Source organism: Trachypithecus francoisi, unplaced genomic scaffold (genome assembly GCF_009764315.1).
Source record: "Trachypithecus francoisi isolate TF-2019V2 unplaced genomic scaffold, Tfra_2.0 Lachesis_group12, whole genome shotgun sequence".
Lineage (NCBI taxonomy): Eukaryota > Metazoa > Chordata > Mammalia > Primates > Cercopithecidae > Trachypithecus > Trachypithecus francoisi.
In genome coordinates this window covers 92086163-92102146 of record NW_022681457.1, presented here as the reverse complement: position 1 = coordinate 92102146, position 15984 = coordinate 92086163, and the positions used below count along the sequence as shown (strand labels likewise).

The 15984-nt window shown below is 49.3% G+C and overlaps 1 protein-coding gene across 6 annotated transcripts in view; it reads right to left on the bottom strand.

The window, feature by feature from the left end:
• SYNC (syncoilin, intermediate filament protein) overlaps positions 1-15984 on the bottom strand; it is a 51871-nt gene that overhangs the window by 5840 nt on the left and 30047 nt on the right. For all 6 annotated transcript variants that reach the window (XM_033227263.1, XM_033227264.1, XM_033227260.1 and 3 more), the window contains one exon: positions 11433-12606. In XM_033227263.1, coding sequence (XP_033083154.1) covers positions 11433-12606 — 1174 coding nt within the window. The remainder of the gene's footprint in view (positions 1-11432; positions 12607-15984) is intronic.

The following is a 15984-nucleotide window of genomic DNA, read 5'->3' as shown; positions in this document are numbered from 1 at the left end:
GTCTGCACCACCAGTGATAAACTGTGACAGTGCAGCAGCCTCAATGAAATGAAGAAAGGATCGCCACAGTGGCATTAAGGATGGTCTCTCTTAATCTTGTGTTAACCACTAGATTAACTTTCCAGTCAACTCACAATCCTTCAAAGGCTTTCCACTTTATTTAGTGGCATTCAGACCCCCTGTAGTTTGACCCCTACCTCCAACTTGAACCTCTGTTACTCTTGCATATGAACATTTTCCTCTAGCCCTGGACTACTAGTACCGAAGCCACTAGTCACGTATGACTCATCTGAAATATGACTAGTCTCAATTGAGATGTGATGTAAGTGTAAAATACACAGCAGATTTCTAAGACAGCACACAAAGAATGTAAAATACGTCAATATTTGATAACTGATTACATGTTGAAATATGTGTTGGGTTAAATAAAATGCATTGAAGTTAATTTCACCTGTTTCTTTTTTTTAATAGAGCTACCAGAACATTTAAAATGACATCTGCCGGGCGCGGTGGCTCAAGCCTGTAATCCCAGCACTTTGGGAGGCCGAGACGGGCGGATCACGAGGTCAGGAGATCAAGACCATCCTGGCTAACACGGTGAAACCCCGTCTCTACTAAAAATACAAAAAACTAGCCGGGCGAGGTGGCGGGCGCCTGTAGTCCCAGCTACTCGGGAGGCTGAGGCAGGAGAATGGCGTGAACCCGGGAGGCGGAGCTTGCAGTGAGCTGAGATCCGGCCACTGCACTCCAGCCTGGGCGACAGAGCGAGACTCCGTCTCGGAAAAAAAAAAAAAAAAAATGACATCTGTGGCTTGCAGTGATAGCACTACTCTAGCCTGACCAACTCAGATCTCTGTGCCTGTGTTCCTGCCACTTCTTTCACCTAGACAGCCAGTCCTTTGTTTTCTGCCACCTTCTAACCCACATACTATCTTCTCCCCAGCACTTGCATTGACAGCATTCCCACTTTTAATTTTCTACATAGGCCAAAGACAGAAAGGATACATTCCCCAACTCAGAAGGGAAACTGCTACAGCAATAGTATGAAGTAACAGGTGCTGTGAAAACAGGAGGGTTACCTGTCGGGAAACTTCAGGAAGAAGGGAAACGGATTTAAAGGATGAGTAAGAGTTAAAGGGGAAGAAGAGGTCTAGTCAATGTATAGTCATGGAATTGTGGGAAAGTGGCTTCCTAGTTCATTCCTTGCAACCCTATGGATATGGGAGTATTACTAATCTCATGTTTCATTTGAGGGTGCTGAGCCACAGAGCTTAAGTAATTTGTCCAGCGTTTCCAACTTAGTGATAGAGCTAGGATTTGCTGTGGGCTTAGAGCTCATATTCGAGGTAATAGGCTTTTTAGTGGTTCCCAGACTTCTCTGTGCAACCTCAAAAGATGGCCAAATTGGAGTGCCCTTGGTACTTTTCAGTTCGAGAATAACTCACTTTTACCTGGTTTATATATTGGCATTCTACGTACAATTCTCAGGGGGAGAAGGTCCATAGCTTTAGAGAAAACTTTAGTTTTGGAAACCACTGGTCTAAAGAATACATAAAACTGGCCAGACATGGTGGATCATGCCTGTAATCCTAGCATTTTGGGAGGCCGAGGCAAGCGGATCACCTGAGGTCAGGAGTTCGAGACCAGCCTAGCCAACACGGTGAAACTCAGTCTCTACTAAAAACACAAAAAATAAGCCAGGTATGGTGGCAGGTGCCTGTAATCCCAGCTATTAGGGAGGCGGGGGTAGGAGAATCACTTGAACCTGGGAGCCAGAGGTTGCAGTGAGCTGAGATCACGCCATTGCACTCCAGCTTGGGGGACAAGAGCAAGACTTCATCTCCAAAAAAAAAAACCAAAACTGTTTAATAGGCTAGGCGTGGTGGTTCACGCCTGTAATCCCAACACTTTCGGAGAGGCAGATCATGAGGTCAAGAGATCAAAACCATCCTGGCCAACGTGGTGAAACCCCATCTCTACTAAAAATACAAAAATTAGCAGGGCGTCGTGTCGCGCACCTGTAGTCCCAACTGCTCGGGAGGCTGAGGCAGGAGAATTACTTGAACCCAGGAGGCGGAGGTTACAGTGAGCTGAGATCACGCCACTGCACTCCAGCCTGGAGACAGAGTGAGGCTCCGTCTCAAAAAAAAATGTTTAGTCCCAGCTGGATCTAGTTACGTTCCTTATGATTTCACCACAGTAAGCTCACTTCCCAAAACATGTCTTTTTGTGTTTCCATGCTTTTGTATGAGCTGTTCCCTCTGTCTGGAAGACCTCTCCCTTACCTGCCCAGTGAATAATAATAATAATAATTTTTTTTTTTTTTTTTTTTTTTATTTTTTTTTTTTTTGAGACGGAGTCTCGCTCTGCCGCCCAGGCTGGAGTGCTGTGGCCGGATCTCAGCTCGCTGCAAGCTCCGCCTCCTGGGTTTAAGCCATTCTCCTGCCTCAGCCTCCCGAGTTGCTGGGACTACAGGCGCCCATCACTGCGCCCGGCTTGTTTTTTTGTATTTTTTAGTAGAGACGGGGTTTCACCATGTTAACCAGGATGGTCTCGATCTCCTGACCTCGTGATCCGCCCGTCTCGGCCTCCCAAAGTGCTGGGATTACAGGCTTGAGCCACCGCGCCCGGCCATTATTATTTTTTTAGATGGAGTCTTCCTCTGTTGCTCAGGCTGGAGTGCACTGGCACCATCTCGGCTCACTGCAACCTCCAGCTCCCGGGTTCAAGCGATTCTCCTGTCTCAGCCTACAGAGTAGCTGGGACTACAGGCGGCCTAATTTTTGTATTATTAGTAGAGACGGAGTTTCACTATATTGGTCAGGTTGGTCTTGAACTCCTGACCTCAGGTGGTCCACCTGCCTTGGCCTCCCAAAGTGCTGGGATTACAGGTGTGAGCCACTGCGCCTGGCGTGAATTCATTCTTAAGGCATCTTACAGAGCCTGAGTATGGACTCAAGCTAGATTGTTCAGGAGTTACATCCTCGCTCCATCACTCTCAAGCTGCCTAACCCTGGGCAAATCACTGCTCTGCCTTACCTCTGTCTTCTCATTTTTCAAATGCCTTATACCTAATCATAGAGATGTAAGGACTAATGGAATTATTTTGTGTAAAGAACTTCAAGTACATACTAGCTATTGTTGATCTATGAAATGTCCCCTCATTTGCCCAGGTTGGGGTAGTCAGGGCTGTTTTCATCAGGACAGTGCCTTATCACTACAGCTGTTACAGTGCTTATAACATTGAAATATGTTCAATTGATTCCAAGACTGTCACATTTTAACATCTCAGATCAGGATGCATGTTAAAATCAACAGGGCTGGCCGGGCGCAGTGGCTCAAGCCTGTAATCCCAGCACTTTGGGAGGCCAAGACGGGCGGATCACGAGGTTAGGAGATCTAGACCATCCCGGCTAACCCGGTGAAACCCCATCTCTACTAAAAAATACAAAAAACTAGCTGGGCGAGGTGGCGGGCGCCTGTAGTCCCAGCTACTTGGGAGGTTGAAGCAGGAGAATGGCGTGAACCCGGGAGGCGGAGCTTGCAGTGAGCTGAGATCCGGCCACTGCACTCCAGCCCCGGGCGACAGAGAGAGACTCTGTCTCAAAAAAAAAACACACACACACACACACACACAAAACTAGCCGGGCAAGGTGGCGGACGCCTGTAGTCCCAGCTACTCAGGAGGCTGAGGCAGGAGAATGGCATAAACCCAGGAGGCGGTGCTTGCAGTGAGCTGAGCTGAGGCCACTGCACTCCAGCCCGGGCGACAGCGAGACTCCATCTCAAAAAACAAAAAAAAAAACTGCTTAGATTTTATGAAATACATTCATTTTGTCTGTTACGGCTCATTCTGGATTACAAACGTCTTTTTTTTTTTTTTTTAAGACAGTCTGTCGCCCAGGCTGGAATGCAGTGGCACGATCTCAACCTTCACCTCGTGGGTTCAAGCAATTCTCCTGCCTCAGCCCCTGAGTAGCTGGGATTACAGACATGCACCACCACTCCTGGCTAATTTTTTTGTATTTTTAGCTAGACAGGGTTTCACTGAGTTAGCCAGGTGGTCTCCATCTCCTGACCTCATGATCCGCTCGCCTCTGCCTCCCAAAGTGCTGGGATAACAGGCATGGGCCACCGTGCCTGGCCTCTGGAGTACAAACTCTTTGAGGGCAGGAGCGTTACCCCCATCCCCCAACACACACACACAATTTCTTTTTTTTCTTTTCTGAGACGGTGTCTTGCTCTTGCCCAGCTGGAGTGCAGTGGCGCAATCTCAGCTCACTACACCCTCTGCCTCCCAGGTTCAAGCGATTCTCCTGCCTCATCCTCCCAAGAAGCTGGGAATACAGGCACCTGCCACCACACCCAGCTAATTTTTGTATTTTTTAGTAGAGACGGGGTTTCACCATGTTGGCCAGGATGGTCTCGATCTCTTGACCTTGTGATCTGCCCGCCTCAGCCTCCCAAAGTGCTGGGATTACAGGCGCGTGAGCCACCGCACCCGGCTTTTTTTTTTTTTTTTTTTTTTGAGGTGAGTGACTGTCACCCAGGCCAGAGTGCAGTGGCACAATCTCAGCTCACTGCAGCCTCTGCCATCCAGGTTCAAGCTATTCTGCCTCAGCCTCCCGAGTAGCTGGTATTACAGGCGCCTACCACCACACCTGGCTAATTTTTTTTTGTAGTTCTAGCAGAGACGGGGTTTCACCATCTTAGCCAGGCTGGTCTTTTTTTTTTTTTTTTTTTTGAGAGGGAGTCTCTCCCTGTAGCCCGGGCTGGAGTGCAGTGGCTGGATCTCAGCTCACTGCAAGCTCCGCCTCCCGGGTTTACACCATTCTCCTGCCTCAGCCTCCCGAGTAACTGGGACTACAGGCGCCCACCACATCGCCCGGCTAGTTTTTTTGTATTTTTTTAGTAAAGACGGGTTTCACCATGTTAGCCAGGATGGTCTCGATCTCCTGACCTCGTGATCCACCCATCTCAGCCTCCCAAAGTGCTGGGATTACAGGCTTGAGCCACCGCACCCAGCCGGCCAGACTGGTCTTGAACTCCTGACTTCGTGATCCACTGCGCCCGGCACACATACTATTTCTAATTGGTATTGCCAACACATAGCTCACTGCCTGGCCCAGAGTAGTTAGGCACTTGGAAACGAATGAATTGATGATGAAGGTGATGATGGAGGCAAACTTTGCCATCATTAACAGTGGAGTACAGCCTAAGGATTAAAGGGACACCCTTAAGAAGTAAGCTGCTGGTCTGGGCGCAGTGGCTCATGCCTGTAATCCCAGCACTTTGGGAGGCCGAGGCGGGTGGATCACGAGGTCAGGAGATCGAAACCATCCTGGCCAACATGGTGAAACCCATCTCTACTAAAAATACAAAAATTAGCTAGGTGTGGTGGCATGAGCCTGCAGTCCCAGCTACTTGGGAGGCTGAGACACGAGAATCGCTTGAACCCAGGAGGCAGAGGTTGCAGTGAGCCAAGATCATGCCACTGCACTCCAGCCTAGCAACAGAGCGAGACTACATCTCAAAAATAAAACAAAAAGTAAGTTGATGAAATAGAACTTTAGCAAACAGTTTAGGAAGCCATTTCAGAAAGAAAAATTAGGTCCTTCAGACCTTGATTCCTACTTTAATGATGGTATAGCAACAAGAGAAGCTATTATACTACCAAGAGTGTTTCAGGCCAGACAAGGTGGCTCACACCTGTAATCTCAGCAACTCGGGAGGCTGAGGCAGGAAGACCAAGACTTCCTATCAATAGAAAGATTCATTTGATAGAGATTAGATAGACAAACAGACTTCTGAATATTTTTTTAAAAACTTTGTGTCACAACATTATCTTTGGAAAACGATCCTTGGAAAGATGCACAAATCATCAAATCTGAAACCAGCTTAACCTCTTCCTTAGAGTAGCTTTCTAATTATTCTCCATTGCTCTGTATCTCTAGCCCACTTTACATCCTGCACCAGTACTTCTTGTAATCCCAGCACATTCGGAGGCCGAGGCGGGTGGATCACGAGGTCAGGAGTTGGACACCAACCTGGCCAAGATGGTGAAACCCCATCTCTACTAAAAATACAAAAATTAGCGGGGCATGATGGCGGGCACCTGTAATCCCAGTTAGAAGGCTGAGGCAGAAGAATCACTTGACCCGGGAGGCGGAGATTTCGGTGAGCCAAGATCATGCCGCTGCACTCTAGCCTGGGTGATAGAGCAAGACTCCATCTCCAAAAAAAAAAAAAAAGTAGAGAGGCAGGCAGTGGCTCAAGCCTGTAATCCCAGCACTTTGGGAGGCCAAGCCAGGATGATCACCTGAAGTCAGGAGTTTGAGACCAGCTGGCTAACATGGTAAGACCTCATCTCTACCAAAAATATAAAAATTAGGGCCAGGCCTGGTGACTCATGCCTGTAATCCCAGCACTTTGGGAGGCCAAGGCGGGCAGACTACCTGAGCTCAGGAGTTCAAGAACAGCCTGGGCAACACGGTGAAACCCTGTTCCTACTAAAATACAAAAAATTGGCCGGGCTCAGTGGCTCACAGCTATAATCCTAGTACTTTGGGAAGCCGAGGCAGGTGGATCATGAGGTCAGGAGATCGAGACCATCCTGGCTAACATGGTGAAACCCCGTCTCTATTAAAAATACAAAAAATTAGCCAGCCATGGTGTTATGCACCTGTAGTCCCAGCTACTCAGGAGGCTGAGGCAGGAAAATCGCTTGAACCCAGGAGGCAGAGGTTGCAGTGAGCCCAGATCACACCACTGCACTCCAGCCTGGGTGACAGAGCAAGACTCCTTCTCAAAAAATATATATATATACACAAAATTAGCCGGGCGTGGCAGTGTGCACCTGTAGGCCCAGCTACTCGGGAGACTGAAGCAGGATAATTGCTTGAACCCAGGAGGTGGAGGTTGCAGTGAGCCAAGATTGCATTATTGCACTCCAGCCTAGGTGATAGAGCAAGACTCTGACTAAAAAAAAAAAAAAAAAAATTAGCCAGGTATGGTGGCAGGCGCCTGTAATCCCAGCTACTTGGGAGGCTGAGGCAGGAGAATCGCTTGAACCTGGGAAGCGGTGGTTGCAGCAAGCCGAGATTGTGCCACTGCACTCCAGCATGGGTGACAGAGTCGGACTCCATCTCAGGAAAAAAAAAAAAGTAGTAAGGCAATCATGTTACTTCCCTGATTAAATCCCTTTAATGATGCAGCAGTCTACTGAATAAAGTCCAAAACTCAAGTTTTTCACCTGCAGCCAAGTTACTAATTATATTTCAGATAAGTTGAGTTAGATAAAATACATTAAAATTTTTTTTACCTATATATTTTCTCCCCTGCTCCCCTCGGGCTTAGCTCAGCTGAATCTTTGCCTATTTTAATGTGGCTATTAGAAAGTTTGTGATGATTTATGTGACTTGCACTATATTTCTGTTGGGCAGCACTGGTCTAGATTCTCCCTATACTTTCATACCTAGCCCAAATTCCACCTCTTTTTTAATGATGAGTTCTCTGATTTAACCAGTGGCTAAAAACAATCTATCCCGGCTGAGTGTGGTGGTTCATGCCTGTAATCCCAGCACTTTGGGAGGCCGAGATGGGCGGATCACAAGGTCAGGAGATCGAGACCATCCTGGCTAACATGGTGAACCCCATCTCTACTAAAAATTTAAAAAATTAGCCAGGCGTGGTGGCAGGCGCCTGCAATCCCATCTACTCGGGAGGCTGAGGCAGGAGAATGGTGCGAACCCAGGAGCTGAAGGTTGCAGTGAGCCGAGATCGCACCACTGCACTCCAGCCAGGGCGAGAGTGTGAGACTCCGTCTCAGAAAACAATAATAATAATAATCTATCCCACAGCCATTTTACCTGCACCTCTCATAAATCGCCTGTTACTTTCTACCCTGAGATACAATTATTAATGTTGTATCTCATTAATACATTAATACTCTATCTGAGTACTGGGTGTTATGGATAGTACTGATGCTAAATAAATGACTTTTCACTAGATTGCAAACAATTTTTTTTAAATGGGGTAAGGGGAGTATGAAGAGTTTAAAAACATTCAGTATTACAGCCGGGCGCAGTGGCTTACCCCTGTAATCCCAAAACTTTGGGAGGCTAAGGCCGGTGGATCACCGGAGGTCAGGAGTTCGAGACCAGCCTGACCAACATGGTGAAACCCCATCTCTACTAAAATACACTAATTATCTGGGCATGGTGGCACAGGCCTGTAATCCCAGCAACTTGGGAGGCTGACGCAGGAGGATTGCTTGAACCCAGGAGGCAGAGGTTGCAGTGAGCTGAGATCGTGCCACTGCATTCTAGCCTGTGTGGCAGAGTGAGACTCTGTAAAAATAATTGGGAGGCCAAGGTGGGTGGACTGTCTAAGCTCAGGAGTTTGAGACCACCCTGGGCGACATGGTGAAACCCCATCTCTACTAACATACAAAAAATTAGCCAGGCGCAGTGGCAGGCACCTGTAGTCCCAGCAACTCAGGAGGCTGAAACAAGAGAATTGGCCGGGCACGGTGGCTCAAGCCTGTAATCCCAGCACTTTGGGAGGCCGAGACGGGCGGATCACGAGGTCAGGAGATCGAGACCATCCTGGCTAACACGGTGAAACCCCGTCTGTACTAAAAACTACAAAAAACTAGCTGGGCGATGTGGCGGCGCCTGTAGTCCCAGCTACCCGGGAGGCTGAGACAGGAGAATGGCATAAACCTGGGAGGCGGAGCTTGCAGTGAGCTGAGATCCGGCCACAGCACTCCAGCCTGGGTGACAGAGCGAGACTCCGTCTCAAAAAAATAAAAAAATAAAAAGAAAAACAAGAGAATTACTTGAACCCGGAAGGTGGAGTTTGCAGTAAGCTGAGATTGCTCCAGTGCGCTCCAGCCTAGGTGAAAGAGCAAGCCTCCATCTCAAAAATAAATAAATGAATAAAATAAAAAACATTCAGTATTATGACCCCAAAAACCACAGTGTTTTCTTTTTTCTTTTTTTTTTTTGAGACAGAGTCTCACTTTGTCACCCAGGCTGGAATGCAGTGGCGCAATCTCAACTCACTGCAACCTCCGTCTCCCGGGTTCAAGCGATTCTCCTGCCTCAGCCTCCCAAGTAGCTGGGACTACAGGCACATGCCGCCACGCCCCCCTAATTTTTGTATTTTTAGTAGCGATGTAGTTTCACCATATTGGCTATGCTTGTCTCAAACTACTGACCTTGTGATCCACCCACCTCAGCCTCCCAACCAAAGTGCTGGGATTACAGGCATGTGCTCCCGGCCAGAGTGTTTTCATAATACAAACTACAGAAAGCTTGACAAAATCTTCAGTGAAGTGAATGCAGCCATTTCAACAGGGAAACTTGTTCCTTTAAGGGCATATCAAAATCTGTGGGAGGACATAGATTTTTAAGTTTATCCAAAGGAATCAGTATTTCAAAAGATTAAAACACTGCTTAGAGCACCACACAAAAGATTAAAACACTGCTTGGAGCACCACACATGTGCTCTGAGCCTTGAGTAGCAGAGAGTAATAGAACGACAAGTAAAATGTATTCCCTACCTTCTGAAAGTCCACAGTCTAGGAGGGACTACGTAATTGTTTATTCACTTAGTATTTATAGCCCACTCTGTTCTAAAAAGGGATTAGAACTGGCTCACACTTAATCAGAAATAACTTGAATGCAAGAGAGATGGGGACAAATGCACATAAAAGGAAAATGAAGATTAGAGGATTATATTAAGGTTGGTGCAAAATTAATTGCAGCTTTTGCCATTAAAAGTACTTGAGCCCATAATTTCAAGACCAGCCTGGGCAACATAGCAAAACCCTGTCTATAAAAAATACAAAAATTGGCCGGCCGCAGTGGCTCACACCTATAATCCTAGCTCTTTGGGAGGCCAAGGCAGGCAGATAGCTTGAGCTCAGGAGTTCAAACCCAGCCTGGGGCACATGGTGAAACCCTGTCTCTACAAAAAATTAGCCAGGTGTGGTGGCACACACTTGTAGTCCCAGCTGCTTGGGGGCGCTAAGGCAGGAAGATCGCTTGAGCCCAGGAGGTTGAGGCAGCAGTGAGCCCACAAGACTGCACCTGTCTCAAAATAGAAAAAATTAGCTGGGCATGGTGGTGCACGATTGTAGTCCCAGCTACTCAAGAGGGTGAGGTGGGAGGATCGCTTGAACCTGAGAGGTCGAGGCTGCAGTGAGCTGTGATCATGCCACTGCATCAGCCTAAGTGACAGCAAGACCCTGTCACAAAAAAACACAGAGTGGCCGGGCGCGGTGGCTCAAGCCTGTAATCTCAGCACTTTGGGAGGCTGAGAAGGGCGGATCACAAGGTCAGGAGATCGAGACCATCCTGGCTAACCCGGTGAAACCCCGTCTCTACTAAAATATACAAAAAAAAAAAAAACTAGCCGGCCGAGGTAGCGGGCGCCTGTAGTCCCAGCTACTCGGGAGGCTGAGGCAGGAGAATGGCGTAAACCTGGGAGGCGGAGCTTGCAGTGAGCTGAGATCCGACTACTGCACTCCAGCCTGGGCGACAGAGGGAGACTCCGTCTCAAAAAACAAACAAACAAAATAAAAACATAGAGTGCTGGCCGGGCGCGGTGGCTCACGCCTGTAATCCCAGCACTTTGGGAGGCTGAGGCGGGTGGATCACGAGGTCAGGAGATCGAGACCATCTGGCTAACACGGTGAAACCCCGTCTCTACTAAAAATACAAAAAAATAGCCGGGCGTGGTGGCGGGCGCCTGTAGTCCCAGCTACTTAGGAGGCTGAGGCAGGAGAATGGCATGAACCCAGGAGGCAGAACTTGTAGTCAGCTGAGATCGCGCCACTGCACTCCAGCCTAGGAGACAGAGCAAGACTGAGACTCTGTCTCAAAAAAAAAAAAAAAAAAAAAAAACCAGAGTGCAGATAACCTTTTAGTCCCTAGCATGGGCCTGAATGAATGAAGAATGGAGAAAAGAATTGCATGGCCCCAAAGAACAAATTTTTGCTCCTACATGTGACACTATCCTTCAGCCCCAAAGACCTTGGACTCTGGCCGCTCTTTCCCCAGGTTAAAAGACGTCAGTTCCTTTCATGTCCAATGGGCCTACCCTGGCCGGGCGCGGTGGCTCAAGCCTGTAATCCCAGCACTTTGGGAGGCCGAGACGGGCGGATCACAAGGTCAGGAGATCGAGACCATCCTGGCGAACACAGTGAAACCCCGTCTCTATTAAAAATACAAAAAAAAAACTAGCCGGGCGAGATGGCGGGCGCCTGTAGTCCCAGCTACTTGGGAGGCTGAGGCAGGAGAATGGCGGGAACCCGGGAGGCGGAGCTTGCAGTGAGCTGAGATCCGGCCACTGCACTCCAGCCTGGGCGACAGAGCAAGACTCCGCCTCAAAAAAAAAAAAAAAAAAGAAAGGGCCAATGGGCCTACCCTGTACTGCTGAACCTCTTCATCTCGTTTTTGCCTCACAAGTGCGATCTGGTCCTCCAGGTTCCTGTTTTGCAGTTGGAGCTGCCGGGCCTCTGCTTGCAAGGGTCTCAGAGCCTCCTTCATCTCCTGGATCTCAGCCTGGGTTTTCTGCAGAGCTTTGGTCCCAGCTTCTTTCCTCTCTAGGAGCCGCAGGAGCTGAGGCTCATACTCCTCCTCCAGGCCCTGGCGGCTCTCTGCCATGAGATTTTCAAACTGGGTAGAGAGTCGCCGGCTTTCCTGGAGAAAGCCGCTCTGGCTTGGAGGGGCTTCTAGTTGTTGCCGCAACTGCTCCTTCTGCTTCTGATAGGCATCCCGGAGCTGGGCCAGTTCCTCTGAGAGTTGGGTTGCCCTCGTAGTCAGCACTTCCCGGAAATCAGCAAACTGAGCCACGTCCTGCTGGCGGCACTCCAGCTGGTATTGGTAGGCCACACATTCCTTTGTCACCTTGAAAAGCTTCTGCTTGACCAGCCGGATCTCCTCCCTTAGGCCATCTCTCTCCAGCTCTGCTTGGGCATGGAGCTTGTAGGCAGCCAGGATGTCCTGATGGACCTGCTGTACCTCCTGCAGGGCTGGTTCCCGGAGCAATACAAGCTCATGGATGAGCTGATCCCTCTCCTCTTCCAGCTGGGCCACAGCTTGGACACACTGCTGGAAACGCCCTTCTAGCAATTCCAGGTCCTCTATGCTCAGGTTCTCCTCTATGCTGGGGCTCGGCTCGGCTCTGAGGCTCTCCTCAGGGTTAGATTTCTCCACCTTTGTGACTGTCTCTCCCTCATAAACAACCTGCTCTGGGTTTGTGGGCTTTCCTGGCTCCACGGGCCCCTCCACAAACTGCATCCAATCTGGCTCCATGGTTTCCTCCACACTCACTGTCTCCTCTGGATTCCCAGGCTCCTCCCCATGCAGAGCCTCATCTGGCTGCATGGCCTCTTCAATATACAGGGCCTCCTCTGGCTTCTCAGTCTCTTGCACATAGAGTGTCTCATCAAAGTCCCCTGTGTCCTCCAGGTAGAGAATGTCTTCGAGGTTTAAGTACCCCTCTGAAGATAGAGTAACTTCTGGGTTCAAGGCTTCTGCCTCATTTAGGGATTCAGAGTTCTCTGGAAGAGGAGAATTGGCTTCTGCTCTTGTTTTCCTGCAAAAGAAATGATTGAAAGTGAAAAGGCAGCCACAATCCCAGGATGGTGCAATCCTGGAGCCAGCAGCCACGGGCCTAGACTACCCCAGGTTCTTAGATGTCAGCAGCCACTCGTCTGCTCCCTCCACTCTGTCAATCCACCCCTTCACACACCCAACCACTGTGTAGATCCCCTGCCAGCCTCCCAGTGACATCACCATATGGTCTCTGCTTATGCAGCTCCAAGGACTCGAGATACCTGAGGCACCACTGTTTGTTCCACAATTATTATAATTTTTTTTTTCTTTGAGATGGAGTCCCACTCTGTTGCCAAGGCTGGAGGGCAGTGGTGCAGTCTCGGCTCACTGCAACCTCTGTACCCTGGTTCATACAATTCTCTTGCCTCCGCCTCCCAAGTAGCACCACCACGCCATTTTTTTTTTTTTTTTTTGGTGGGGGATGGAGTCTTGCTCTGTCTCCAGGCTGGAGTGCAGTGGTGCGATCTTGGCTCACTGCAACTTCTGCCTCCCAGGTTCAAGTGATTCTCCTGCCTCAGCCTCCTGAGTAGCTGGGATTACAGGTGCACACCACCATGCCCGGTTAATTTTTGTATTTTTAGTGCAGATGGGGTTTCACCATGTTAGTCAGGCTGGTCTCAAACTCCTGGCCTCGTGATCTGCCCTCTTTGGCCTCCCAAAGTGCTAGGATTATAGGCGTGAGCCACCGCACCCAACCCAGTTCTAATAAAATTATAATGTTGAGATTAAAACCTTCCTTTTAACTTTTTTTTTCTTTCAGATGGAGTCTTGCTCTGCCACCCAGGCTGGAGTACAGTGGTGCCATTTCAGCCTCCGCCTCCCAAGTAGCTGGGACTACAGACATATGCCACCACACTCAGCTAATTTTTGTATTTTTAGTAGAGATGGGGTTTTACCATGTTGGCCAGGCTGGTCTCAAACTCCTGACCTCAAGTGATCCGCCCTCTTCAGCCTCCCAAAGTGTTGGGATTACAGGCATTGAGCCACTACACCCAGTCCTTCCTTGTAACTTTTAGCCGCTGGATTTACCTGATACTTCCTTCTAGGATCAGATATTTCAACCTTCTTTTCCATGTAAGTTATCTAAACACTTAAAGATAACCATGGTCAGCCAGGTGCGGTGGCTCACACCTGTAATCTCAGCACTCTGGGAGGCCAAAGCAGGTGGATTACCTGAGGTTGGGAGTTCAAGACCAGCCTGACCAACATGGAGAAATCCCATCTCTACTAAAAATACAAAATTAGCCAGGCATGGTGATGCATGCCTGTAATCTCAGATATTCGGGAGGCTGAGGCAAGAGAATCTCTTGAACCTGAGCGGCGGAGGTTGCAGTGACATGAGATCACACCATTGCACTCCAGCCTGAGCAACAAGAGCGAAACTCCATCTCAAAAAAAAAAAAAAAAGGCCAGGCGCGGTGGCTCACAACTGTAATCCCAGCACTCTGGGAGGCCTAGGTGGGTGGATCACGAGGTCAGGAGATCGAGACCATCCTGGCTAACACAGTGAAACCCCCGTCTCTACTAAAAAATACAAAAAATTAGCCAGGCATAGTGGCAGGCGCCTGTAGTCCCAGCTACTCCGGAGACTAAGGCAGGAGAATGGCGTGAACCTGGGAGGCCGAGCTTGCAGTGAGCCGAGATCGCACCACTGCACTCCAGCCTGGGTGACAGATCAAGACTCCATCTCAAAAAATAAACAAATAAAATAAAAAATAACCATGGTCAAGTGCAGTGGCTCATGTCTGTAATCCCAGCACTTTGGGAGACCAAGACCTCTTGAGTCCAGGAGTTTGAGGCCAGCGTGGGCAAAAAACATGGCGAAACCCCATCTCTACAAAAAATTACAAAAAATTAGCCGGGCATGATGGCGCACACCTGTACTCCCAGATACTCGGGAGGCTGTGGTGGGAGAATCACCTGAGCTTGGGAGGTTGAGGCCGTGGTAAGCCGTGATTGCACCCCTCTGCACTCCAGCCTAGGCAACAGAGACCCTGTCTTTTTTTTTTTTTTTTTTTTTGAGACAGAGTCTCACTCTGTCGCCTGGGCTGGAGTGCAGTGGCCGGATCTCAGCTCACTGCAAGCTCCGCCTTCCGGGTTTACGCCATTCTCCTGCCTCAGCCTCTGCAGTAGCTGGGACTACAGGCGCCCGCCACCTCGCCCGGCTAGATTTTTGTATTTTTTTAGTAGAGATGGGGTTTCACCGTGTTAGCCAGGATGGTCTCAATCTCCTGACCTCGTGATCCGCCCGTCTCGGCCTCCCAAAGTGCTGGGATTACAGGCTTGAGCCACCGCGCCCGGCCCAGAGACCCTGTCTTTTTTTTTTTTTTTTTTTTGAGGCGGAGTGTCGCTCTGTCACCCGGACTGGACTGCAGTGGCCGGATCTCAGCTCACTGCAAGCTCCGCCTCCCGGGTTTACGCCATTCTCCTGCCTCAGCCTCCCGAGTAGCTGGGACTACAGGCGCCCGCCACCTCGCCCGGCTAGTTTTTGTATTTTTAGTAGAGAGGGGGTTTCACCGTGTTAGCCAGGATAGTCTCGATCTCCTGACCTCGTGATCCGCTCGTCTCGGCCTCCCAAAGTGCTGGGATTACAGGCTTGAGCCACCGCGCCCGGCGACCCTGTCTTAAAAAAAAAAAGGCCGGGCGCAGTGGCTCAAGCCTGTAATCCCAGCACTTTGGGAGGCCGAGATGGGCGGATCACGAGGTCAGGAGATCGAGACCATCCTGGCTAACACGGTGAAACCCCGTCTCTACTAAAAAATACAAAAAAACTAGCTGGGCGAGGTGGTGGGCGCCTATAGTCCCAGCCACTCGGGAGGCTGAGGCAGGAGAATGGCGTGAACCCAGGAGGCAGAGCTTGCAGTGAGCTGAGATCCGGCCACTGCACTCCAGCCTGAGTGACAGAGCGAGACTCCGTCTCAAAAAAAAACAACAAAAAAAAAACAGCTTATCTTTGTTATTCCAAACATGTCCAGGTTTCCAGCTCCCTCTTCATTTATGTCATATCCTTGTGACACAAGTGACACCTTTCAGACCGTCACTCTCTTGAGGATTTTTTTTTTTTAATTTACCTTTATTCTTAAGTTCCCCAAGAGCTAGAAATTGGGATGGGTATCAAAAGCAGTGCTCCAGGGCCAGGTGAGGTGGCTCACACCTGTTATCCCAGCACTTTGGGAGGCCAAGACAGGTGGATCACCTGAGCTCGGGAGTTTGAGACCAGCCTGGTGAACATGGTGAAACCCTGTCTCTACTAAAAATATAAAACTTAGCAGGGCATGGTGGTGCATGCCTGTAATCTCAGCTACTCGGGAGGCTGAGGCACAAGAATGGCTTGAACATGGGAGTTAGAGGTTGCAGC